Below are 27,508 nucleotides of genomic sequence, written 5' to 3' on the forward strand. Positions count from 1 at the left end.
AAGTTTGAGGCCGCTCGGACAACACAGAGAGATCCGGTCTCAGAAATGTAGCAAAACAAACAAACAAACAAACAAACAAACAAATGAACGCCCAACCAACCAACAACCAAAGAAAAGGCCTGAGTAATCAAGTGTAGAAAGGGATGATGAACAGCACTTTCATACATTGCTAGTGAAGCAGCGGTTGCCCTGGAGACCTGTATTCCCTTTCTAGATATCCACACAAGAGAGAATCCCTCCATCCACCCAAAGGCGTGTGTAGGAATGCTCCTGGAAGCTTCGTTTTTGATGTGCAAAAATTAGAAACAGCCTAAACTAATAAGTAACTAGTTGGATACAGTTTAGTATAATGGAGTTTACTCAGAACAACAACATCAACAACAACAACAACAACAACAACAAAGATATCCGCACAATTGTAACGCGAAAGGTCAAGCAGCATTGTCCACACAATTATGTTGAGTAAAGGAAGCCATATATAACCAACTGTAATTGGTCTAACTCCGGAAAACGTAAACAAACCGAAACACAGCAGGTTTTAGGCTAGGAGTGATCCCAATCGGAGTGAGGTTACTCTGGGAGGAATCAGGGAAGGGTTGGGGTCCGGGGATATTACAGAAACTCAGCGAAGATCAAGGTCAAGTGGTGCGAGGAGCAAGAGGATAAGTTCAGGGGTGGGGGTGGTGCACTAGCGGAATTGAAGGGCCAGGAGGAGAAGAGACCTGGGCGGAGGGGGAGGGACTGGGCGGAGGGTGGGGGTTGGGTAGGCTGGGGAGGGAACCCGTTGGTGGCAGAGTCATGGCGCGTCTGCTGCGAGCGCTGCGGGGTCTGCCTTGGCTGGAGGCGCCTGGGCGAGCTCGGGGTTGCGCGGGATCGGGACGCGGGGACACAGGTAGGTCCTCAGTAGTCGTCGCATCGTGGCTTTTGATTTCACAGCCCTGGCTGACCCGGTGAGGCCCTGAGAGCCTAGTACCCGCGGCCCGCTGCCCTTTGCTGCCGCAACTGTCGAGCCGAGCACCGCGGTCGGTAAACTTGGTGTGCTGGGGGAGCACTGTTGCCGGAGAGGGTCGAATTCTCTCCCATGCTTGCACACAGTTCGTTTATATGTTACATTTTAGTACACAAAATCTTGAGTGTCAGGAGCCATGGTGGTGTCAGGGACCCAGTGGCGGTCAACAGCCGTACCTCGTGCGCCCTCTTCTGGGCGGAAGTTAGTCCTATGCCCTGTACACCTCTTTCCCGAGGACTGCAAGCTGCCTTCTGCCCTGTGGGAGCAGCTCCTGTCTAATGTGACTTGCCCACTGCAGCCTCGTGGGTGCTGCTGCAACACTATCTTGGTTTTGTGTGAATCTAGGGCCTGAGACGTGAGGGAGAATTATTCTTGTGTTCCAACAGGTCGTTGTTAGCGAGTGGCTAAGAGACAGAATGGAGTGGGATGGTAAGTGCTTTGAACCGTCATTTGTGAATCAGGATACTTCTTTGAGGAGTCTCAGGTGTAATGCTGTGTGATTTTGTGCCTGCCCCTGTGGTTTGGCACTGAGCAGCTGCTCTCCTGACCAACCCGGGTTTTTGTTTTTGTTTTTGTTTTATCTTATGCTGCTGACAGGTTCCAATTCTTTTGGAAGTCTTTTTTAGGCCCTTGTTAGTTTAAAATTTTATTGTTCAATAAACAAATGTCCTGAGAATATGGAGGGTTAACTGATCCAATACCATTTCCGGTTAGGGATGTCTCCTCCTTTGGTGTCTCCGCCAGACCCTGCTGCAAGCCTGCTGGGCTGGAACTGTGCTGATCCTTGCAACTTACTGATTTTAGTGGAAACTTCATGGAACTTGGTGCTTTCAGAAGCGGCCTGATGAATAACGCCGGGAGCTGAGAGTCCTCAGCCAAATTAAATCCGGCCAGACACCAGTACATAGCCAGAGCTGTGTAACTTGCCAGACAGCCCCTCCTGGGAGTTTATTCTACGGAAATAATTCAAAAGAAGAACAAAGCTTAGTCGCAAGGTCCTTCTTAACAGCATTAATCTCAGGATGGGAAACTGGCCACAACCCAATCAGTTAAGGAATGCTTAAATAAAGCGTGAAGGTCCAGGTCAACAAGCAGCATCCATTAAGAAGGAGAAGCAGGGGCCGAGAAACGGCACAGTGGTTAGGAGCACTGGATGTTCCTCTAGAGGACTCTGGTTCAATTCCCAGCATGGCAGCTCATAGCTCACTCTAGTTCCAGGGGATCCGTGGCACCAGACATGCATATGGAGCCCAGATATATGATGCAGGTAAAATACTCATACGAGTAAAGCTAATACATCTTTAGAGGAAAAAGGAGAATGAGAAGCAGGTGATGGTTCTGTGGTGAAGTTCTTGGTTGCCAGTAGGCATGAGTCCCAAACCCAGCTCCCGAACAGTCCCTTACTGGCTTTGATGTGTGAGCACAGGGCATCCGTAACAAATACTAAGCAGGGGGCACAAACGACATGTCTTTCTCACCGTGTGAGAGACTGGGACATCAAAGATCAAGGAGTTAGCATTGGTTTCTAATAGCGACCCGCCATCTGGGTCCCCTGTCCTGTGTGTGTCCATATGGGCTTTCTACAGTACGAGTGCACTGGGGACAGAAATCACAGGGGCTGCTCTATTCCTCTCCTTTCTCCTGACCCCGCCTTTGTCTCTCTTGACCCCGCCTTTCTCTCTCCTGACCCCGCCCCTCTCTCCTGACCCCGCCTCTCCTTCATGACCCCGCCCCTCTCTCTCCTGACCCCGCCTCTGGTATTGGAGATAAAGCTTAGAACCCAGCATACACTGGGCAATCACGCTACTACAGAGTTCTGGTTTTTCAGTATCTTGACTAAGAAGCTAATTAAGGGAGCTGACATGATGGCTCAGCAGTTAAGGGCAAGTTCTGTTCTTGCAGAGGACCCGAGTTCAGGTCTAGTCACCCACATCAGGGGGCTCACATCCATTTGTAACTCCAGTTTCAGGGAAGCTAATGCCTCTTCTGGCCTTCCCCGTTAGCGACACACAGAGCATATATTCCCAAGGGCACGCGCACATCACCATCCATAACAAACAAACAAAAGTAAATGCATTGAAAAGAAGCTAGTCTGATAGTAAGAACCCTACTCTAGTGACCTAACCTACTTTGAAGACGAGGACACATGTAATGTAAAGTAACAGGGTGGAGAATGAGAAGCCACGTTGGTGTTAATTTAAAAAGAGGACAGACAAACAGCCACATGCTGATGTGTGCTTGTAATCCCAGCCAGGGTCTCAAGGCCAACTCGAGCTATGCAGTGAGTTCCAGGCCCACCTCGACTGCACAGGGAGGCTTCCAAAAACAAGACACAAACAAGCAGAATCAGCTACTCTAATTTAAGATAAAGCAGATGTCAGAGTGGAGTTGTCAGTGATAAAAAGAGAATTGTAGTACTTCATAGAGATAAAGAGGCCCGTTCTTCAAGAAGCTATGACAGCCTTTAATGTGCATGCACTTAACAGCAGAGTGTCAAACTGTGATGTGAGAGGAGTGCAGGGAGAAAGTCTCCATGATGGTGGAGACTTAACATCCTCTGTCAGAAGTGGAGAGATCGACAGGCAGACAGGCAGCAACGGCTAGGAATTGAATTCAACAGCACCACCAACCCACCAGGTATAACTGGCATTTATGGATGGTTCCACTGAGGGAGAAGGGGAATGAGAATGGACAAGAAAAGGCAGAGGGACATGCCAATGTTAGGACAGGGCAAACAGGGACATGTTTGTGAGGAGCTCCAAGGTTGTGGTTCAGAGCTACTGGGACATCATAGAATGTACCAGTTGAAAGTGGTGACTGTGACCGAGGCATGGATGGTTTTTGGAAGTCACGTTTTGGAAGTCAAATTAGAAGTGGTTCAATAAGAGAAAGGCACATGAGGAGTCCTGTGCTGCACACAAGCCCAGATCTGGGCTGGGATGAGGGGGATGTGTGCAGTCCTCTGGGTAGAGTTCACATGGACATGAATGCAGGCTTCCAGACTGTGATTGTAAACGGAGGTGAACAGCCCACCTATCTATAATGGAGGGCAACCAAGGTTTGGGAGCCTGCACCAGGGGCTGGGATTTGGAGAGATTAAGGTGATAAAATCTCCAAGACTTCGATTTGAAGACAAAAGGAATCCTAGGACAGACTTGCCTTCCCCCCCCTCCCCCCAGGCCTGTTTAGTAATCATTTGAGTCTGTCTTCTCTTATTTGTAAGTTGAAGAGCTGACCGATTATAGACTCCTTTCACTGTTAGACAATAAAACACTTATTATCTGAACTAGGCTTTTGTTCCGGTTGGGTTTTATTTGTTTGTTTTGCTATTACCATTGTTAACTTGACACAAGCTGGAGTTATTTGAGAAGAGGAACCTTAATTGAAAAACCACCACTTGCCCCCAGCAGGCAAATCCAGGAGATCATTTTTTTTTTCTTGATTGACAATTGTTGGGAAAGGGGCCAGCCCTGCTGTAGGTCATGGGATCCCTGGGCAGGTGGTCCTGGGGTGTGTAAGAAAGCACATGGAGTGAGCAGGCTGTGAGGGGCCAGCCTGGGAGCAGCCCTTCCCTACCATGTCTGCTCCCGGTTCTGCACTGAATTCCTGTCCTGACCTCCCTCAGTCACGGACTGTGAGCTGTGTGAGCCGTGAACCCCTTCACTCTCAAGCTATCAGTCACGGTGTTTTATTACTGCAATAGAAACCCTAAGTAAGGCAGCTTTCTGCCCACCTTCCCTAAGTAGAACCTTCTCCCGGATGATTTGGACACATGCGTCTGTATAAATATAAGACAGGCCAGATGGGAGTAGCACACGCCTTTAATCCCAGCACTCTGGAGGCAGAGCAAGAGGATTTCTGTGAGCTCAAGGCCAGCCTGGTCTACAGAGCAAGTTCCAGGACAGCCAGGACTGTGTAAAGAAACCCTGTTTCAAATAATAATAATAATAATAATAATAATAATAATAATAATAGTAATATAGAAGTCACAAGGAGCAGGAGGAAGGGGAACAAAATATGTTTTGTTATAAGAAATTGTGAAGCACAGTAATATTGGATTCAGGACTGGCAGGAGGTCGAGCCTGCCTAGGCCGATTAGTGGGTATGAGGCAGCCTGAACTTAAGACCTTATCTCAGAGCAAACAGATGAGCAGACAAATAATGGATATGGTAGATCGCAGATTCACTTTGGGGTTGTATACAATATGGGTCTATCTCTGTGCAAGAGAATTTTTAATAGAGAGCGTCTTCCTCAAAGACCATCTCTATCCAGTCCACTCACTGCTCCCGGCTGGTCCTGATGGAAACTAGTTTCGGAACTGGCCTGTGGCCCATCTGTACCACCCCTAGTTACACACCTAAGGGATCGAAAGTCCGACCTCAGAGATATTTGCACATTCACGTTTATTGCTGCACTATTCAAACAGCTAAAAGCGGAGTGGACGAGACACACAGCAGGTGGATGAGTAAGGAAACCGCAGCACTGCTGTGGAGTTCGAGACCGCCGGAAAAAGACTTCGTGCAGATAATAATTAACTGACTCTGTGAAAACTGCGAGCAGGGCCACAGTCTCTAACCCACATCAGAGCCGCACAGCCCAAAGGTGGGGGAAAGGAACCTTTGGCTTTTAAAGGCCAAAAACCACAAGAAGTCCTGTAATATCTGCAAAAGCAAGTTAGAAAAGCTAAAGCCAGGAGTCAGTCATGTCCTAACAAGCAGACGGTCACAGTGGCACAGTTTTCAGGGGTAGGGGGTCAAGGAATTGGGGTTGTCAGGAATTTATCTTTTTAGGAACACAGAAACAGAGGGCTGTTGGGTACTAAGATGGATGCCTATCATAAAATGGAGTTTCTTAGCCAACACACACACACACACACACACACACACACACACACCACACATACAAACACACAAACACACCACACACACACTCACATACACTCACACACACACCACACATACAAACACACACACATCACACACACACACACTCACATACACTCACACACACACCACACATGCACACTCACACACACAAACACACACACACACCACACATACAAACACACATACACTCACACACACACAGACACACACGCAGAAGCACACACACACACATACACAGAGGATGGATTTTATTCAACACTAAGAAAATGAAATCATGTTATTTGCAGACAATCAATGGGACATGGAATCATTATTATAACCAGAAAGACAGATGCCTCACATTTTCTCTAGTATGCAGAGCCTCTATTTTAAATTATATTTTTTAATATATTTGTGTGTGGGGGTTGGGATACAGGTCATAAATGTAGAAGAACGATGTAGAGCTGAGGGCAGGTCTCAGAGGAAAGGCGGGGGAGGGATAACAGGATATGTGCGCCAGCAGAGGTGGGAAGTGGAGAGAAGGGCAGGGGATTGTGGGAAGGAAAAGAGAGCAGAGGAGTAACAGAAACACGTGTGTGGAAATACCTAATGAAACCTTTACACGCTGTTTCTTAAGGTGACTTTTTTAAATTGCAGAAGAGAAACTGAGGCACAACAGCTTTTTTGAAGTCACGTGACTAAGCAGATCCCAGAAGGGATCTAAAGCTAAGGCCCATGTGCAAAGGGATATGCTATATGACGAAAGTTAAACCAGTAAGGACTTGACATTTTTTTAAAGCAGAAAGGGGGGGGTCCATTTTCAGCTGGGCAGTGGTAATGCACACCTTTATCCCAGTACTACGGAGGTCCAGGCAGGATCTCTGAGTTTGAGGCCAGCCTGGTCTACAGAGAGAGTTGAGAAACCCTGTCTGGAAACAAAACAAAACAAACCGAACAACAGTAAGAATCCATTTTCATTGGGAGGTGGCTGGGGAGAGTTTGTTTGGTAGTATTATTTGAGCCACTTCTGGGGATTTGCGCCCCACGAGGACCAGAGAGAGCACCCCGGCTCTCTACTTATTACCGATTTCTTGCTAAGGAAATGGGAAAGGCATGCCGCGACTGGGCTTCCTGCTCCCTATGAGGAACGCAGGCATGGGGGGAGGGAAGGGTCTGGGGTTATTCCTCCGGATGATAAAATGGGGCAAAACAAAATGGGGGAGGAACAACTCTTTCTCTTAATAAAAAAAGTCCCCCATTTAACGACGCAGGGTCTCTTATCAAGTCCAAGCTCTCTCTAAGCAAGGCAGACTGGCAGAAGAAACTGACCCCTGAGCAATTCTACGTCACCAGAGAGAAAGGAACTGAAGCGGTAAGCGGACCAGTTTCTCAGAAGATGCTCCGGGGAAGGGGAGGTCGGAGTTCAGGTGCCTACAAACCGTAACATGTGCACCGTGAGAGTCTGGTGGCCCACCAGCAGTCTCTGTACGGGGCCATCAGTTTCCATCCACCTGTAGAAACCAGCATCCTGCTCCGTCCTTCAGAACCGCACATGTTCTCCAAGCTCCACCCCTACCTCTGCTGACAAGGCCAACACTTTCTCTGCCTCTATCTACTCCTCAGTTGCCCTGCTTTCTCTCCCTTCCCAAAGGAGTCTTTTGAGACAGTGGACCAGGCTATTCCTCAGAACAAACTCACTCAGAAGTTTACTGGAGCTCTTAAAGAAAATGCACAGTGTTTGACTATTAACCGGGTCCTCCCAGCAGTGCTCCCTACCTTCACTCCATCCTCAGGTACAGCCATGTTTCCTCTGGTTCCCTGCAGATGGCCATACTGTCCTCTCACAAGCAATGGCTTCGTTTCCTTCCCTTTAGGACCCTGTATCTTGGGTTTCTTTCCCTCAGCCATTTGGCCTAATAATTAATTCAGACCATTCTTTCAGCTTTTAAGATTTACTAATATGTATGTATGTATGTATGTATGTATGTATGTATGTATGTATGTGTGTTAATGTGTATATATGTAAATATGTGTGTGTTGCATGTATGTGTGTGTTCTCAGAGTCCTGAAACGGCATGGAATCCCCTGGAGTTGGAGTTATAGACAATCGTAAACCATCACCAGTATGGGTTCTGGGAACCAAACTTGAGTCCTCTAGAAGAAAAAGCGGGGGGCTGGAGAGATGGCTCAGCGGTTAAGAGCACTGGCTGCTCTTCCAGAGGTCCCGAGTTCAATTCCCAGCAACCACATGGTGGCTCACAACATCTGTAATGGGATCCGATGCCCTCTTCTGGTGTCTGAGGAGAGTGACAATGAACTGTCATATAAAAAATAAAAAATCTTTAAAAAAAGAAGAGCGAATGCTCTTAACAGCTGTGCTGCATTTCCAGCCCCAATCCCACCCCCCATCATATTTTTAACTCAACCCAAATTACTTTCCCCAGGAGTACTTCTCTTAACCCTAGCCTGGGTTGTGTCTTCCTGTGTTTTTCCCCATAGCAGTGCTCTCCCCCCACCCCTGAGTGTTGTTCACTGGGACTTCCTGTAGTTCCTGACTGTGGTAGGCATTCAAAACAGAGGTGTTGCTGGATGTTGCATGCCAGAACCAGAAACACGCAACCGCCCTGGACAGTCAGAGCTTCTGCTCACTCCCCTGGGCGACAGCATTATGCTGGACCCCAGGCATGAACGCAGTCACTGCAGTTTTCCTGTTGGGCTGTTCCTGTGAGCCGCTTTCTCCTTTGAAGTAGATCCTGTGAACAGGCCCCAGTGTAATGGTTCTTCAGTCTTGTGTGACCAATGTATTTGCCTATTGGCACCCATGCACAGTACACCATGGTCACAGGCTTGGTTTCTCTGATGCCACAACCACCAGACAGGTTGGCAGTTCCCCCACAGATCCCCGTGAAGGTTTTTTGAAGTTATGGGTTTGTCCAACTTCCTGTGGGCAAGTGGGGAGTGGTGGTGAGACTTCCTCATTGCTGTCGACAGCACACGGGGACCACATAGGAAGCCCTGAGCAGTTGGGTGTATGTGACCTCAGACTATTCTGAGGCGAGCCTAACTTTCAGGTAACCAGCCAGTTCGGGTTTGGTGTGTACAGGGAGCCTGGAGACGGTGTCCCAGATGTTTAGGAGAAAGAATCTGAGGGCTCCTGAAGCAGATGGCAGCGCCGAATCCTTTGCGCCTGGCCCTTCTTACAAAATGATCATCCGTTGTTTTAACTGATGTTGTCAATCCCTTCTAGCTGCTCCATTTCACATTTAACTTTTTAGAACTATGCAGAGCTGTAAGAGGCAGTCCGCTTCATTAGTCTGAGGGGAGAGACACTTCAAAAGTCTCCTGATTGGTCACTCCTAATTAAAACTCAGTTACACGTGAGGTTTCTTGGTTGCATTCTAAATCAGGCAGGAGTGGCATGTTGGCTGTGCTTGCAGCCAGCGAAAGAATTTTCACTCTGGCTGAGTAAGAATCAAGAGTCAGGTGTCAACAGAAGGGGACTTTCTTGGCTCCTTCTCTGAATCTGGTCCTCTGGCTTTGAGTTCCAGGAGGAGGGCCAGCTTTCTTGCCCTGTGGCTTCTCATTGAGGCTACAGTAGACACCAAGAGCCCAGAAAGCAGGATAGAGAAATCCAGTCAGGACTAGCATCCCCTGCATGAGACAGCCACATGTGCCTGCCTTCCTGGCAGCTACAGCCTTACCAAACTCTAGTGATCTTCTCTTCCCTTTTCCCAGAGGCCTCATTGTGTCCTCCCGGCCAGCCACAGCGCAGTGGCTTCTCTCCTTTCGTTGGTTTCCATCTGCCCTGACCCTTCCTCTTGAAATAGTCTTGTGTGAGATTTCCCGCTGCCATCCTCTTCCGAGCTTGTTCTCTGCCTCCGGTGTGTGATAACAAACAGGATCAAAGAAGAGGGAACTGCTGCTGGTCCAGACAGACCTGAAGTCTCAGGGTGATCTTGAAGTTCATTCCGCCTCTGACCCTGCTCCCTGCTCCCCTGTGCAGGCAGTCACTTCAATTACGCCTTCTGAGTCATCTTTCAACCCCTCCCTCCCTCCCTCCTCCCTCCTTCTTCCCTCCCTCCTTCCTCCCTCCTCCTTCTCTTCTTTTTTACTTTCCAACTGGAGCAGTCGCATCACCTAGGCCGGAATGAATGACTGACTTCTCCATAACCTCCCCTTCTCTCTTGACAATGACATTTCTTTGCCCTTCCAGTCATTTTTTCATTTCTTATTGTGTATGGTTTTGTTTCCCCTTCCTCCCCCTCTCTTCCCTCTTTCTCCACTCCCCCCCACCCCCTGTGCTGGGAGTAAGCACAACCACTCCAAGCATGAGCACAGTGAGTGGACAAGTCTGCAGTGTCCTCCTCCAGCCCCTCGTTCAGCAGACCACACACACATTCTTTACCCTGGGCCACTCACTGCCGAGCATGAGCTGGCCTCTCCCGCCTCCCCAGTGTCATTATTGGAATGTCCTCCCTGTCTGAAACACACCGTTTCTCCGTCTGCTCAGTTCTCACCCATTCTTCCCAGCTCAGCTCAGTAGTGACTGGCATTTTTCTACAATCAGCATCTATGAGCTATGCACGTTAGTAAGGAAAGGGTAGAAATAATGGTGCCTCCCTTCTTAGGCACTGTCTGCACAGTCTTCATGGCTGCTGCTTCCCAGGGACGGTCCTGTGTTCATCTCTCACGTCTGTCATCACCAAGTATGATGTCTTCTCAGTTTCTTGTCACCAGGGCAGATCAACAACTTTGGCTTTAATTTGGGGCAGGTGCCTAACTTTTGAGTCAGTTTTTGCCTCCCGTAACATGAGTACCCAAGCCCAGCACTGATTTCTATGTTATCAGTAAATCCGAGGATGCACAGATGAACGAGGGCAGCTCAGGTTGTTCCTAATCTGCTCAGTTCTTACCCATTCCTCCCAGCTCAGCTCAGTAGTGATTGGCCACATCAGAGAATGGATGAGGAGACATTAGATGTCAGGCTGGTGGCAGCAGAAAACCATTGTGATAGGACATAGGTTAAGGAATTGTCCTGTTCATTCGGATTATGTGTTTTACTTCTTGGTATAGCAACTCCCCAAGTCTTACAGGAATGAAGTTATACTTTGCATCTGTAGGCCGCCTGGTTTCTGTGGACAGGGATTTCTAATCAGCCTTCACGACGGGGACACCACATTGTTCCTGTCAGGAGTCGCCGTGAAGGAACAGCTCACCAGACACATTCAGACGTTTGTGGCTAAATGTGCTATCAGCTTATTTATGTATTCACTTGTTTTTTAAACAGTCTGGATATGTATGTCAGCTGGTTTTGAACTCATGATCCTACTGTGTCAGCCTTATCAGTGCTATGATTACAGCCACGTGCCAGACTGTAAGTTTAGGGCTTTTGAAGAGAGAAAGCATTCAAGTGTGCCCATCTAGTAGACTTAGCAAGTGGATTTAAATATGTTCCCTCTAGGAAGCTTTTTTTAAAATGCAGTTATTACTATGAAGAGTTTTGTTTGAGTTGGGTAAATCTGGAGAGACAGAAAAGCTTATTCCCTGATAACTCAGGCAGCAATTTCTGCCTTGAGTGCTCTGGCCTGCGTGGTTGGGTAATGCTTGCCTCTCTAACGTGGCTTTTAGAATTAGCTCATTTTTAATTTTGTTAACGAAAGTTTTAAAAGATTATTTGTGTGTGTATGTGCATGTGTGTGCCTGCATGGGTTTATGTGTGTCATGGGTGCAGGTTCCTAAGAAAGCCAGAAGAGGGCGTCAGAGACAGCCTGCACCCTTTCACCATTTTAATTCTCCTCCTACCCCTCTCGGCAGTTGGAAACGCACAGTCTTTAAGCTCCTGTGGGAGGTGATTTCATCTACTAGTGACCTACCACTGGGGCCCCGGCTCATCATTCAACGCTGATTGACTCTACATGGTGTTGGCATGGCACAACCCCAAAGCCATCGAATGATGCGTTTGATGTGTCTGTGTTTTTTCTCCTCTTCTCTTTCTTTCCCTCACCCTCTCCGACCCCTACCCCGACCCCTATCGGATCAATCTCAGGGTCTAGGCATACAAGGGAAGAACCCTACCACTGAGCTGCATTGCCAGCCTTTTACACTCCACTGTTAATTAGAGTTCAAAGTGTCTTAGACATGCGTTTAGACTCCTGTTGTTTTAGCTCTTTTGAAATGAGAGGGTGAAGTCTTCCAGGACAACAGAGGATGGGACCGGAGCTCACGCTTTCTCACCGACTTTGATGTTCTTGGATGAAGGGTGGTACATAAATACAAAGCATTATTAGTGTCACAATTTGAATATTTGGTGTGATAAAGGCCAGGCTGCTTCCTTACCTGACCAGTTTTTCTCCATTGACAACTTGCACTTTGTCAAATTAGTATAATTCCTTCATTGGGGCTTCATTGTTTGTTTTCAGATGCTTATTTATTTCTGTGTCCTGGTGGGGATTGAACCTAAGGCCTCACACATGCTAGGTGAACTCTTTAGCACTGAGCCAGCCACACCTCAGCCTCACAGTTGGGTTTAGACTTACTCTATCAACCCCCCTCGCCCCCAGGGTGATGATGCTTCTTCCTTGTTTACTTTCAGCCTTTCAGTGGAATGTATTTGAAAAACAAGGAGACAGGGATGTACCATTGCGTGTGCTGTGATAGCCCACTCTTCAGGTAAGGTGAAGAATACAAAGAGATCTTAGATAAATACTGTTGAACTTTTCTTATTCTCGGTGCTGAAGATTGAACTCAAGGACCTCCTGTCTGCTACCTCGAAGGTCCCCTAGCCCTCGGGGGACCATTAATTGCTTTTGTCCTCTGTTATTACTGCTGGAAGGAGAACTGTTCTGGGAGGATATTTATCTGTCTTGCTTTTTCTCTGACATTGAATGCAGCTGACAAGGCTTCTCAGCTTATGTTTTTGCTTTATGTATCTCTGAGAGAGAGCAAACAAATTCTGATGGGAACTTCATGATAAAGCCATTAGAATTTTTTAGAGGAAAAAGTATTTAAAGAAATCAAAACCCTAATAGTATTTGCTTGGCCATATGATTAAAACTATACCTCTCCCAGGGAAAATGGGTTTATAATTTAATTTAGCAAAGCAGACTTTTATGAGGCTGGATGCCCCACAGTGCTTGACAGAAGTGAATACCGTGCCCTCTTCTATGTAGCTAAAAGTAAATTTAATTGTCCCTTGATTTCAAAGCCTCTTTTAAGTCAATCAGCATCTAAAATCTTTCAACAAAGGCTTTTTTTGTTTAGATATGCAGGAAATAGTCTTTAAAAAGTAGATTCAAGGAAGAAGAAAGGAAAACATCTTTGAAGTCTTGTTTTTCAGAACTTCAAAGATGTTTTCCTTTCTTTTGCATCAACCTTAAATTGGTTTAGAATAAAATATAAATCAAGCCAGCTCTGCGAATCTTCCATTAGGCAGAGCCTCCTGTGTCCTTTGGGCTTTCAGCAGCCTGGCTTTTTGGCCAGCCGGCTGCTAATGTGGGCTGTGTTAGGAGGACAGGCATGAGAAGGATCAATTTCCCTTCATGCTCAGGAGGCCAGGCTGTGGCCCAGGCACATCCAAGATGGCAAGAAACTCTCTGGAAGAGCCCACTGCCAGCCACTGCCAGCCCAGGAGTGCCAAGGAAGACCAGAATGAAGTTAGTGAATGAAGTCAGTTCTTATATAGTAGTGTTGGAAGAACATCTGATTTCCCCTGCTACATCACAGCTGTGGATACAGACTTCTGTAATCTTCAGTGTGTGTGTGTGTGTGTGTGTGTGTGTGTGCGCGCACTTGACATGCATATGTGTGCATTTGTGAGTCTGTGTGTGTACAGGAGCACATAGAAACCAGAGATGCCCATGCAGCTGAAGTTACAGGCTATTGTGAGCTGTCTGATAAGGGGTGCATGCCCTCTACAAGAGCATTATGTGCCCATAACCACTGAGCCATCCCTGCACCTCTGAAATCAAGAGCTGTGAGGCCTTTTGTCCACCTGACAGCAGTCATTTCTCCAGCAGATGCAGGCTGGAGGTCTCCGCCATTTTGGTCCAGTACTGATCTTGTCTACTTGGTGACAGAGGCAGATCCCCCAGGCGGACAGCTCAGTCCCCATGTCCTATACTCGACTTCTGATGCTAAGCATGCTCTCCTGGTTGTGACCTGTGCTTCTGACCAATCAGCTCTTTAATTGGGCTTCCTACATTCTCCTCTATTCCCCGTTTCTCTCTGAGTAGTACACGGTGCTCAGGGAAGCACTTATATTTGCCAGTGTTATGGAAGGTATTACTATTACTGAACGATACAGTTGAAGAGAAAAAGGGAACCGGTTCCAAGGAAGAATATAGGGTTCCATGGCATCTCTGGGAAAATTCTCTAGAAACTCCAGGAGTTCAGTTACCCAGAAACTCAACAGACCCTGCCCTTTGGGGTCTTATGGAGGCTTCATTCCAAAATCATGACCGTGAGCTTTCAGCTTCCTTCCCTGAATGTTGAGGTGGGGCTGAAAGTCCTAACATTCTAATCCCACTTTGGTTACGAGGCCCCATCCTGCATCTAACGAGAGGGCTGCCATCCTTCAGTTAAGGTATTGTACTGGAAAGCGATCCTGTCCTGTTAAAGATCATAAGAATTTTAGGAGTTCTGTGATGGCAGAAAGAACAAAACACAGGGTTGACAGAATGGCAGCAGTAAAATGTGAGACTTGGGTTTCAGTCAGTTGTTTCTTCACCGTCATTTCTGTCATGACATTAGGATAAGGAGCTTGCTTTCGACTGGAAGACGCTGGAATAGTGAAAGACTACATCCTTACTATTTAGCCCCTGGCAGGGGTCCTGTTCCTCCATGTGGAATATGAGAAATTATCCTTGTAAGAACGCATTCCTATTGTCTATTCTTCAAGGTTCTGTTGACTCAGGGTTGGTGTCCTGGTTCCTGTGCATTTCCAGAAGAGGTCTTCCTGCTGCCCAATGGTTCCTCTCACCTCACCACACAGGCCTAGTCATAGTATCAAAAATTACGGAAGCAGAGAGAGCAGAGTGAAGGGGTCTGGGCAGCGCGGGCTTGCTGTGGTGAAGGACACACTCTTCCTCTATAGAAGAGCTCCATAGAATCTTCAGGTTACGGGCAGCTGTTGGGCATCCAGAGTACAGTCAGTGTGGCTGAGAGGCTGGACTTGTTATGATTACAGTTTTAGTTTAAGCCAAGGGTCCACACGCAGCCAGTGGCTTCTTCACTAAAACAATGCTAGTTCAAATTAAGAAATTTATGTGACTGTTTGGTTTCTGAGTCACAGTGAAATAGCCCAGATCCATAGGCAATCCAGTCAATAGTCTGAAATCCTGTTAACCAAGTGGTTAGCTCACTGAACTGGCAGTTAGTTCAGGAGCCTTCATTACTGTCTTGCCGGCCATTTTAGTTTTCAGTGTAAGGTTTCCCCTTCCTGTCTTCCTTTCTTTTTTCTTTCTCTTCCTTTTTAAAGAACTTTTTGCATTTTTGTTCCATTTCCTTGCTGATGAAGAAATTAAAGATACATCCATCTAACTTGCTTGTACTATAATAAGAATAAACCCATCTAGCTTCCTGTTACTATACTGAGCCCAGGAGCTAGTTAATTATTTTGGCTCACAGCCTTGGATGTCTCACTTTTTATCATGGTAGTGAGTGGTAAAGCAGAACTCCAACCACGTGGCTGGGGGCAAAACAAAAAAAGAGGAAGAGGAAAAAGCCAGACTCCCTCAGTCCCCTGTAGGCCCACTGGCTTGAACACTGTGCACTGAGATCCATCTTTTACTAGTTCCTTTCTTGACAGCAGCACCAAGCCTTTAACACATGGGCGTTAGAGGGGGCATTTAAGACCAAATCAAACAAATCACTATAGTCATTTCCATGCTAGAACGCACTCTTCTTTTTTTTTTTTTTTTTCTTTTTTTCCGGAGCTGGGGACCGAACCCAGGGCCTTGCACTTGCTAGGCAAGCGCTCTACCACTGAGCTAAATCCCCAACCCCCTAGAACGCACTCTTCTTAAAGAACGTTCATTTCTAAGAGTGCGGTGAAGGCCGTCTGGGTGTCTGTATGTGTTCCATTGTTGGGTAACTTTGGGTAAGTTTCTTAACGTCTCTCTGCCTCGATTTTCCCATTCACCTGTAAAATGAGGATACAATGCACCCAGTTTACAGGACTGATGCGAGGATGAACTGAGTTATGACTCAGTAAATATTAACACAACAGAACGAGGCATAACGCCTACTAAATACTTAGGGCTTACTAACAATGGTGCATTCTTAGAGCTAACCCCTTACCATTTAAGAGGCTAGGGCTAGGAGTATATTCTTGTTTTCTCACTCATATTACCTCTTCATTTCTAGTCTCAAGCTTCTTTTGTAGGAAGTAGGGGTGCACAAATGCCATCCCTGCAAACGTTTGCCTAGAGTCAGAACAAAGTGTAAAGTGTGCCAACAAAAACCAACCCTTAGAGAAATTTCAGGAACCCTGGCTTCTCCAGGGGCCCACTGTGGTCTGGTGGTCATGTGGTGCACGCTTTGGGAAGTGCTCACCCCTACTGTGTGCTGACTTAGGTTCCTTAGGGCCAGGATTTCTCCATGAAGCCTTCCTGAGAACATGGACTGCGTTTAGCTTTGTTTCCCCTTCTAAGTCACTGTGTCAGCACATAGTTCAGCACGTGGGTGCTTCCTACTGGCCCAAACATTTTATTCAGTGAAGGAGATAAAGCTGATAGGCTGAGCACCTGGCCAGTTAATTTTATCTCTGTTTAACCTGTTTGCTTGGTTAGTTCTTTTACTGTTGGTTTGACACAACCAAGAGCCACCCGGGAAGGAGTTTTAATCGCCTAGATCCGATTGGCCTGAGGACACATCGTGGAAACTGTCTCGGCTGATGATTGATGTGGGAGGGCCCAGCCCACTCTGGTCCTGGGTCGAGTGAGAATGGAGGGTGAGCACAGGCAGAGAGACGTTGCCATGAGCGACATCTCTTACTCTGTGGTCCTGGTTCTGACTTCCTTCAGGGATGGATCGTGACCTGGGAGTTATAAGATGAAACAAACCCTTTTACTCCCTCTGGTGCTTTTGGTCAGAGACTTATCCCAACAACGGAAAAGCCAGGTGGAGCACTGTGTCCCTCAGGAAGACAAGTTGAAGCCTTCACGTGCAGGAGCTGTGACCTGAGGTGGAAAGGGGGTCACCGCAGAAGGAATTTCTTACAGTCGGGTCACATGGAAAGTGGGTGCTCCTTTAATCCAGTACAACTGGTGTTCTAATAAGAGGAAGGCAAAGAGGACCGAAGAGGAGACTGCCACATGAGATGGACATGAAGACTGGAACAATGCCGAGGGTTGCCAGCCACTTCCAGAAGCTGGGCAGAGGAACAGAACACTCCCTAGGGTCTTCTAGGGGACACGCCATGCTGAGATCTTGATTTTGGACTTTCAGCCTTCAGAACCGAAAAAAAGCATCCCACCACTTTGTTGTCATATGCTAGCACCACCCTAGGCAGCTAAAGATGTGCTCAAAACATGCTCTTTGACCCGTTAATCCGGGGCATCTTCTCTGCCCTGACCAGATCCAGCAATGTCAATGGCCCCTGAACACTTCAGTGAGGAAACCCCATGGCTATGTATAGAAGTCGGGGTTCTTCAAACTTGTCTTTTCTAGAAAATATTTTTTTAATTTTATATTTTAAAATTTCTTATATATGTATTTGCATGAGCACCTGAGAACAGTACTCAGAGAGACCAGGAGAGTGTGCCGAACCTCCTAGAGTTCCAGCAAGTTTTGAGCCTTTCGGTGCAGGTGCTCTGAGAGACACGTATGTTGTGTATTGAAACGTGTCCTGTGCGCCGGGTTCAGTCTGACACAAGCAGTCACCTGTGATGGGGAGCTGTGTGTGTCCATGTAATAAATGTAGAAACTGATGTTAGAGTCCGTAAGAAAGTGGCTCAACATCCTCATGTCAATTCTCTTTGTGTTGCTGAGTCCAGAATGCCAGATAACAGTTTTTTATTGAGAAGTTTATTTTGGGCCAGGCCTCAGGGGGCTGAGAAGTCTGAGGAGATGGAGCCACCCAAGCCCTTTTGGGTTCGAGTGAGGGCTTGGTCAGTGAGAAGGCCAAAGGGTGAGCGAACACAGTGGAAATAAAACACAACAGTAGCCTTTCGTTTTACCAACCAGCTCTTGCGTTAGCTGACGTTCTCTAGCCCTGTGAGAAAGAACGTTAGTGTTCCTTCTTAGGCCCCAGCCACCTCTCGGCACTGTCATGTAACCATGAACTTTCCACTTGAACTGAAACTGTGTTCGGACACCAGGAGTCACCCTTTTAGTAAGTGCTAGCACTGAGCTCCAGTGCCACGGGAACCAGAAGTGCAGCAGGGAAGGGCTTCAGGGCTAAGGCACTGCCTGCCAGACTGTTGGCTGTGTGCGCCCTCACTTCCACAGACCTTTCCATGTCTCTCTGTAGTGAGGTCCTGAGGCCTTGCAAGGTTAGATGGTTTACCCAGGATCCCACTGCTATCAGCCTTACACGAGGCTACGCTTTATTACCCAGGTGTCCGTAAGCCACACAGACCTTGCTTTTCAGTGTCTTTACCATCTGGTGTCAGCTTCCCAAATCCCAGCCATAGGGCCCTGGGCAGACAGGGTCAGACTCTAGAAGGTACACCTGTCCAGGTTCCTCCACAAGCCCCCTTTGAGAGCCTGGTCCCCAGCCATGTCTGACAGAGCTCCCCTTGTCCCTCTCCTGCGTCTGCTCTGCTGCAGTGAGTGGTGTCTCTTTATGGAGTGCTCCCCCACTAGTCTGAGTGAGGGTCAGCAAGCCAACACTTTCCAGCTTGAGGAGCTCCCCTACAGATCCAGCTCCAGGATCGTCTTGTTAACCCGAGACTCTGGTGATCCTGGATTGCCCCCTGCCTTCTCCACCTTTCTTCTTTCCTCCCTCAAGCTGTTTCTGGAAGGGTTTATCAAATCGTGTCGATGCCGGGCAGGTGACCAGGAAGCTGAGGCAGGAGGATCTAGAGTTAAGAGTTGCCAGACTGGGTTACACAGTGAGACCTTACCTAAAGAAAAGGCATTCCAAGATTATGTATTTTATGGCCGTGTCTTCTTAAAATAGTAGCATTTGGGAGCCTGATGCTTATTTGTTTTTTTCTACATTGTGCCCTGATGTCCTGCATGTCCTAAGTAACAAGGTAATGTTATTTAAAAGCCCGTGTATCCTTGTTCAGAAATGAATGTGAGTGCTTCTACAGTTCCATTTAGAATTGTCATTGATTACCGCTGCTTCTGCTGTTGTTTGTGGGGACCGTGGGGTATCCAGAAACGAGGGGGAAATAAACATGGAAGAACAAACCCAGAAACAAGTGGGAAAAAGGAAGGAACAAGGCTCAGAGCGTATGGTCCAGAATGGCTTCAGCTTGGGAGGAGTGAGCCATTCGATCTGCTAATCAATTAAATATGTATCGAGTTCGCCTTCAATGTACACGGTCGGTCTTAGATGATGTATCCCGGGCTTATATTACTCGGTAAAAATCTCTAAGTTTCTGCCAATTCCATCAGTAAAGGTTTATAGCTTCCCATAAAGCCCTTAATGACTTTTTATTAGCCTTAGATTCATTTGACAGTTTGGAAAAAGAGGCTTCATTGCATTCATAATTCTCTATCAAAATTCCTTTAATGGCTAGTAGTTCATATAATGTTGGGGATCGGAGGAGGATAAGAGGTGCTTGGAATACGGAAGTAGTCAGGTGAATCGTCCTCCCACCCCACCCCCAGTGCACACCAGTCAGGCGTCCCCGAGCTAAGCTACAACAGCAAACCTCAGGTGAAACCAATACAAACATGCTTCCAGCTGGGCGCAGGGTTGTTCGAATTCCACACACACCTCTTATTGGCAATAATAACAAAAATCAAAAAGACTGACAGCATGTACCGTGTCTCAGGCACCGTTCTAAACATACCACGTACGAAAACACCTCCGGGATTCTGCCTAGCGACCTTGTGAGCCCACCACACCATGAACTGATGGCGTCAGAGGATCCGTAACACCGTAAGGACACAGATGTAATGGGGCATAGCTTCCACCAAAACCTTTTGGAGGTCAAGCTACCACTGCAGAGATTTCTCACCCTCACAAAGCAGCCCTGAGGCTTCCTGGGGTATTTCTAGAGGAGGGAGCAGACGCCAAAGCTTGAAGCGTCCTGCTTGCTAAGCAGACAGATCCTCTGCCACTTCTCTTCACCCCACTCCAACCCCCTCTTCATTCCACAGTTTAGTTAGAGCAGTCTGGAGGCAGAGTGAAGGGGAGAGACGCAGATCAGGGCTTGCTTTGATGTTTTTGAAACAGACAATAAATACATTTGGAAAATTATGAAATAAAGCAATTCTTCTCACAAAACCAGGTTCAATTCAATATAACAAAGATGTCTGTTAATATATAAAAAAAGTATTACCTTTTGTTGTTGTGTTCTTTCTTTCTCTCTCTCTCTCTTTCTTTCTTTCTTTCTTTCTTTCTTTCTTTCTTTCTTTCTTTCTTTCTTTCTTTCTTTCTTTCTGTCTTTTCTTTTTTTTCTTAGGCAGAGTTTCTCTGTGTATCCTTGGCTATCCTGGAACTTACTTCGTAGGCCAGGGTAGCCTGGAACTCATAAAGTCCTGCCTCTCTCTGCTTCCCGAGTGCTGGGTTAAGGGTGTGTAAATCTCTACCCAGAAAGAATTTATTACTTTTAAAAGTCCATATAAAGCAAGCGTGGTGGTGTGAGCTTGTAGTCCCGGCACTTGAAAAGCTGAGGCAGGGGGATTATGAGCTCAAGGCCATCTTGGGCTATGCAATGAAACTGTCTCAAAAAAAGAGTACTATGATACTTACCTATTCTAAAATTCCAAGTGTTTCTAAACTTGCTAAATATTAGTATTTATAACCCACACTGAGGAGTCTGGGGACCCTTGATAGTTTGGGGCACAGAAGAGTCCTGAGACCAAAATGTTTGAAATCCCGTCCTGTGGCCCTTGTTCTGAGAAGCTGTGTGCTTAGCCGGGCTAGGAATTTGATTCTTTACCACTCATTCCCTGTCTGCTTGGTTTAAGGCAGGGCTTAATTTCAAACCATTTCTTTCTTAGGTAGAGAGGACCATCTCTACACTGTCTGAAATGCTATTTTCCCAACGTCATTCACAGACCCTTTTCTGTGGAGTTCTAAGATTACTGAGTCTTTCTTTTGGGATGATGCTGGGAATCAAACCCAGGACCTTGCATGTGCCAGCCTCTGCCACTGAGCTGCAACCTGCTCCTGAGGGTGAGGAGCTCTGGGAGCCGGTGTCCTCTCCTCACCGCCTTGGCCCATTCCGTCAATTAGCATCCTTCGTCCCCGGGGAGACCATCCCGAGCATCAGGCTTTATCCAGTGATAGTGAGAGTACCAGGCTTATTAACTAATGACAATAATCATGAGTGCTTGCGAGCACCTCCCTCGTGCTGTGCCGAGCTAAGCTTCCCATCAGACTCCACGGAGGAGTCTCCTTGACTCCTCAAAGTCTCCCCGCAAGGCAGGCGCTACTGTCCCCAGTGAGGAAGCCACATCCTCAGGAGGCTCAGTGGCTTCTCTACCGTCGTAACTCTCCCCCCCCCCCCCCCCCCCCGGAGCTGGGGACCGAACCCAGGGCCTTGAGCTCTCTAGGCAAGTGCTCTACCGCTGAGCTAAATCCCCAACCCCCCGGTCGTAACTCTTTTTTTTTTTTTTTTTGTTTTTTTTTTTGTTTTTTTTTTTTTATTAACTTGAGTATTTCTTATATACATTTCGAGTGTTATTCCCTTTCCCGGTTTCCGGGCAAACATCCCCCTCCCCCCTCCCCTTCCTTATGGGTGTTCCCCTCCCAACCCTCCCACCATTGCCGCCCTCCCCCCATAGTCTAGTTCACGGGGGGTTCAGTCTTAGCAGGACCCAGGGCTTCCCCTTCCACTGGTGCTCTTACTAGGATATTCATTGCTACCTATGGAGTCAGAGTCCAGGGTCAGTCCATGTATAGTCTTTAGGTAGTGGCTTAGTCCCTGGAAGCTCTGGTTGCTTGGCATTGTTGTACTTTTGGGGTCTCGAGCCCCTTCAAGCTCTTCCAGTTCTTTCTCTGATTCCTTCAATAGGGGACCTATTCTCAGTTCAGTGGTTTGCTGCTGGCATTCGCCTCTGTATTTGCTGTATTCTGGCTGTGTCTCTCAGGAGCGATCTACATCCGGCTCCTGTCGGTCTGCACTTCTTTGCTTCATCCATCTAGTCCAATTGGGTGGCTGTATATGTATGGGCCAAATGTGGGACAGGCTCTGAATGGGTGTTCCTTCAGTCTCTGTTTTAATCTTTGCCTCTCCCTTCCCTGCCAAGGGTATTCTTTTTCCTCATTTAAAGAAGGAGTGAAGCATTCACATTTTGATCATCCGTCTTGAGTTTCGTTTGTTCTAGGGATCTAGGGTAATTCAAGCATTTGGGCTAATAGCCACTTATCAATGAGTGCATACCATGTATGTCTTTCTGTGATTGGGTTAGTTCACTCAGGATGATATTTTCCAGTTCCAACCATTTGCCTACGAATTTCATAAACTCGTTGTATTTGATAGCTGAGTAGTATTCCATTGTGTAGATGTACCACATTTTCTGTATCCATTCCTCTGTTGAAGGGCATCTGGGTTCTTTCCATTTTCTGGCTATTATAAATAAGGCTGCGATGAACATAGTGGAGCACGTGTCTCTTTTATATGTTGAGGCATCTTTTGGGTATATGGATTGGCAGGATTAATATAGTAAAAATGGCCATTTTACCAAAAGCAATCTACAGATTCAATGCAATCCCCATCAAAATACCAATCCAATTCTTCAAAGAGTTAGACAGAACAATTTGCAAATTCATCTGGAATAACAAAAAACCCAGGATAGCTAAAGCTATCCTCAACAATAAAAGGACTTCAGGGGGAATCACTATCCCTGAACTCAAGCAGTATTACAGAGCAATAGTGATAAAAACTGCATGGTATTGGTACAGAGACAGACAGATAGACCAATGGAATAGAATTGAAGACCCAGAAATGAACCCACACACCTATGGTCACTTGATTTTTGACAAAGGAGCCAAAACCATCCAATGGAAAAAAGATAGCATTTTCAGCAAATGGTGCTGGTTCAACTGGAGGGCAACATGTAGAAGAATGCAGATCGATCCATGCTTATCACCCTGTACAAAGCTTAAGTCGAAGTGGATCAAGGACCTCCACATCAAACCAGACACACTCAAACTAATAGAAAAAAAACTAGGGATGCATCTGGAACACATGGGCACTGGAAAAAATTTCCTGAACAAAACACCAATGGCTTATGCTCTAAGATCAAGAATTGACAAATGGGATCTCATAAAACTGCAAAGCTTCTGTAAGGCAAAGGACACTGTGGTTAGGACAAAACGGCAACCAACAGATTGGGAAAAGATCTTTACCAACCCTACAACAGATAGAGGCCTTATATCCAAAATATACAAAGAACTCAAGAAGTTAGACCGCAGGGAAACAAATAACCCTATTAAAAAATGGGGTTCAGAGCTAAACAAAGAATTCACAGCTGAGGAATGCCGAATGGCTGAGAAACACCTAAAGAAATGTTCAACATCTTTAGTCATAAGGGAAATGCAAATCAAAACAACCCTGAGATTTCACCTCACACCAGTGCGATTGGCTAAGATCAAAAACTCAGGTGACAGCAGATGCTGGCGAGGATGTGGAGAAAGAGGAACACTCCTCCATTGTTGGTGGGATTGCAGACTGGTAAAACCATTCTGGAAATCAGTCTGGAGGTTCCTCAGAAAATTGGACATTGAACTGCCTGAGGATCCAGCTATACCTCTCTTGGGCATATACCCGGTCGTAACTCTTAAGTGGCATGTGGAACGCTCATTCTCCAGGACAGACAGCTGTGTTCCGATGATGGAAATCTCCATCGCTACAAACTGTTCCTCCGTCAGATCTTATGCCTACGTGCCTCCATCACGTAGACCCCGCGCCAAACGCTCACTCTTCTTCCTTCTCGATCTCTTCCTTTCTGCCTCTGGAGTGTGTGGATTGTATCTGTGGTTCCTCACATGCAAATGAGTTCACATAGCCTCAGTCTTTCTGGTTCTTTTAGGTCAGATATATAGAGAGAAGCCATTAGCATTCAAAGAACAATACTTCATTTCACTATGGCCAGACAATGTCCTGAGCAGCGAAGGGGCAGCAGGAATAATTCTCTGGAACCGACTATTCACGAAGCCCAGCTTGGGATCTGTCATAAGGAGTGGGAGTTGGGTCTTGCTCGAAAAAAGAGGGATGGGATCTAAGAAACTGCTGTTATGCCCACACCGTGTGTTGTGGCTTTGGGTCTGCTGTGTTTCTAACACTGTGGGTCTGCACTGACTCCTGCAGTTCTGAGAAGAAGTACTGTTCTGGCACCGGTTGGCCTTCGTTTTCTGAGGCTCACGGCACCAAAGGCTCAGATGAAAGTCACACAGGGATCCTGAGGCGCCTGGACACTTCCTTAGGATGTCCTCGCATGGAGGTGGTCTGCAAACAGGTGATGTGTTTTGTTTGTCTTCGTTTTCTCTGAAAGGAAAGGAGCTGTCCTTTCCTCAGTGCCTCTCTTGCATGGTATACCTCATCATCAAAATGCACCGGACTCGAGCCCACACCGGTAGTGATCTCTCTCTCCCTTCCCACCTGGCACTGGAGATCAAGGTGTGGCCTCTCTTCAGCCCCGCCCTGCTTGGCAGCATGCCACCAACAAGCAGAGAAGTCAGCATCTTTCTCCTTCTGGGAGCCTGGGGAGGGGAGTTTAGATCCAGACAGGACTTGGCTTTGTGTTTTATTATTGTTGTCGTTACTATTACTAACACTATTACTACTGCTATTACTATTACTACTGCTATTACTATTACTACTGCTATTACTATTACTAATACTAGTACTAATACTGGTACTATTACTATTACTAATACTATTGCTATTGTTATTACTAATACTAGTACTATTACTATTACTAATACTAATATTATTACTAATACTATTACTAATATTACTACTAATGCTATTGCTATTATTACTATTACTATTACTAATACTATTATTACTATTACTAATACTATTACTAATACTATTACTATTACTAATACTATTACTATTAATTACTATTACTATTACTAATATTACTATTAATTACTATTACTATTATTTGTGTGTGTGCACATGCATGAGTGTGCTTGCACACACAGACACCACTGTACCTATGAGGAGGTCAGAGGACAGCTCTCGGGAAGTCAGTTTTCTCCTTCCACCATGGCTTCTGGAGATTAACTTGGATTGCCAGGCTTGTGGCCTGGCTGCTTTTCATCTATTTGACCATCTTACCAGCCCTCAGAAACTCGGTCTCTTACCATGGTGCTCACATTTCCTGATGCATGGGGTTTATCAGATGGCAGAGGCCAGCAAACAAAAAGGGCTGTTTTGTCTGCAGGAAAGGAAAGTGATTGTTGGGTGCTCACCCCGATGGTATTAATCCTTACCCTCCTTGGGTTCATTTGTCTTCGTGATGGCTCCTTATTCTTGTCCCCATTTGACAGATGAGCAAGTCAAAGCCTCAGTTTAATCATTTGCCCTCATGCTCCCTGGGGCAGTAGGACTGTGCACTATCACAGCTCTCTGTGTATATCCATTTGTCCATTTTGAACCAAATTCTAATGCAAAAGACCGTGCTTTCCAGTTGCCAGGCTCTGGGGTGTGGCGGACCCTGTGGGGCTGTTTTCCTGGAGAGTGACAAAGGTGTTGTCTCTGCCCTGCAGTGTGAAGCTCACCTTGGCCATGTGTTTCCTGATGGACCCGATCCCACTGGACAAAGGTTTTGCATCAACAGCGTGGCCCTGAAGTTCAAACCAAGCAAGCCCTGACTGTCTGCAGGGGGCCTGTGCTTTGCCCCTGCTTGTGGAGCCACGGTTCTGTAATTCTGTTGAATCCCTTGCTTTAGTTGCTGAAAGTTTAGGTGAAGGTTGTTCCTGGCCAACAGGGGAGTCAGAGCTTCTTAGTCACCTGACTTCCACTTGGGCTGTGGGATTTCAACTGGCTGCCCAGACTCTGGGTGAGACCACAGGGTGGGACCCAGGCAGGATTTCCACGGGTTCATGGGCTGATGAGGGTTCCCAAAGCTCCTGAAGGGAACCTGAGTTGGCCATCTCGGTTCATTCCTTCATGGGCGTATACAGATGAGGGCCCAAGGGGGAGAGAAAGGAACAGATGGGCTGGACCAGATGAGAGATCCCAGTGTTGGAGAGGAGGATGGGAGTGGCCGAGCATGGGAACACATTCAGGGATGGATGAGTCTGTGGTTTCTTATCCAAAACTCCACTGACTCAACCTTAAAACTCACAAGTGGGATCCATGCGGACTGAGTCAATCTGAGTGACTGTGAATAATGAATGCTCTCCCTCAACTCTTTGTCACAACACTAAACTTCAAAATACTCAAATAAAATATTGAGGTCAATGTTTACTTTTTGCCTCAGTCTGTTAATTTGCTCTTTAGGAACATGACACTAAATGACAAGGGGAAAAAAATACAATTGGACACACTGGGTCAATAACCTTATCAATGATTTGCAAATTGGGAATCTTGAATTATTTGTTAGTAAAAAATACTTAAATAGGTTTTTTTGGTGTGTGTGTGTGTGTGTGTGTGTGTGTGTGGTTGGAAACTTAGTTACCTCATTTTCTTCTTGCAGATACATTATCTTCTTGTTATACATTATTTAACATTTTACGTACTATCTAACCTAATGCAAATTATGGCTACTTTTGGCTTCTAAAAGATTGGAGAAATGGCTCAACAGTTAAGAGCACTGATTGTTCTTCTAGAGGTCCTGAGTTCAATTCCCAGCAACTACAAGGTGACTCACAACTATCTGTAATGAGTTCTGTTGCCCTCTTCTGGTGTGTCTGAAGACAGCTACAGTGTAGTCATGTACATTTAAACAACAACAACAAAAGCGAAAACCAAAGCAAAACAAAAGAATGCTAGTTTAGACTGCAGATTCTAAAAGAATGACAACCCAGAACACTAACAGCGGGGAGCATGGCGGCGGGGAGCATGGCCGCCCACAGACAGAAATGGTGCTGGAGAGGGAGGTCTACTTCTAGATCTGAAGGCAGCAGGAAGAGAGGAAGGGAGAGCCATTGGGCCTGGCTAGAGCATTTGTAACCCCAAAGCCCATTCTACTTTAGTTCTGTCTTTTGTCCAGTGTTAAAACTCCCAGTGTTTCTTCAGACATTTCTCCTCTCTGTGGTGCGGTAGACGCACATGCCTTAGCCACTGCTGTCCGGGCACTTACCAGTCTCCCCGCACCCTGCTCTGTGCTGCTCTTCTCAGCCTTCTCCACCAAACTCTGTTCTTTACCTTGGGGAATTTTTGTTAATTTACCCTCAGTTCTCTTGTTCTGTCTCCCAATGTGGCTATTTGATTTGGGAGAATACTAAGCACCCTTTATTTTAGATCCTGCTGCTTTTTTTTGTTTGTTTGTTTGTTTCTGTTTTCCGCATTGTTTTTATCTTTGTTGAGCCCCCCCGCCCCCGCAGATAGTTTT

At 46.5% G+C, this 27,508-nt stretch overlaps 1 protein-coding gene across 7 annotated transcripts; it reads left to right on the plus strand.

Moving 5' to 3' along the window:
* The first annotated feature begins 778 nt into the window (after positions 1-778).
* Msrb2 (methionine sulfoxide reductase B2) lies at positions 779-26,421 on the plus strand. 7 transcript variants are annotated; one of them, NM_001031660.1, is made up of 5 exons: positions 781-892; positions 7,147-7,247; positions 12,468-12,544; positions 24,310-24,457; positions 25,719-26,421. In NM_001031660.1, exons 1-5 carry the CDS (start codon positions 799-801, stop codon positions 25,821-25,823), a joined length of 525 nt encoding a protein of 174 aa, NP_001026830.1. In that variant the 5' UTR covers positions 781-798; the 3' UTR covers positions 25,824-26,421. The 7 variants fall into 7 exon arrangements, with proteins under 7 accessions (XP_063132732.1, XP_038951892.1, NP_001026830.1 ...); XM_063276662.1 differs by lacking the exons at positions 24,310-24,457; positions 25,719-26,421 and adding an exon at positions 19,822-23,295 and having other exon boundaries at positions 779-892; XM_039095964.2 differs by lacking the exons at positions 24,310-24,457; positions 25,719-26,421 and adding an exon at positions 16,897-17,801 and having other exon boundaries at positions 779-892.
* The last annotated feature ends 1,087 nt before the right edge of the window (positions 26,422-27,508 follow it).

This window comes from Rattus norvegicus, chromosome 17, assembly GCF_036323735.1.
Source record: "Rattus norvegicus strain BN/NHsdMcwi chromosome 17, GRCr8, whole genome shotgun sequence".
Classification (NCBI taxonomy): Eukaryota; Metazoa; Chordata; class Mammalia; order Rodentia; family Muridae; genus Rattus; species Rattus norvegicus.

Excerpts from the sequence above, each read along its gene's own strand:
- Msrb2 (XM_063276661.1), top strand. The coding sequence starts at position 22,618 with ATGTTGAGGCATCTTTTGGGTATATGGATTGGCAGGATTAATATAGTA.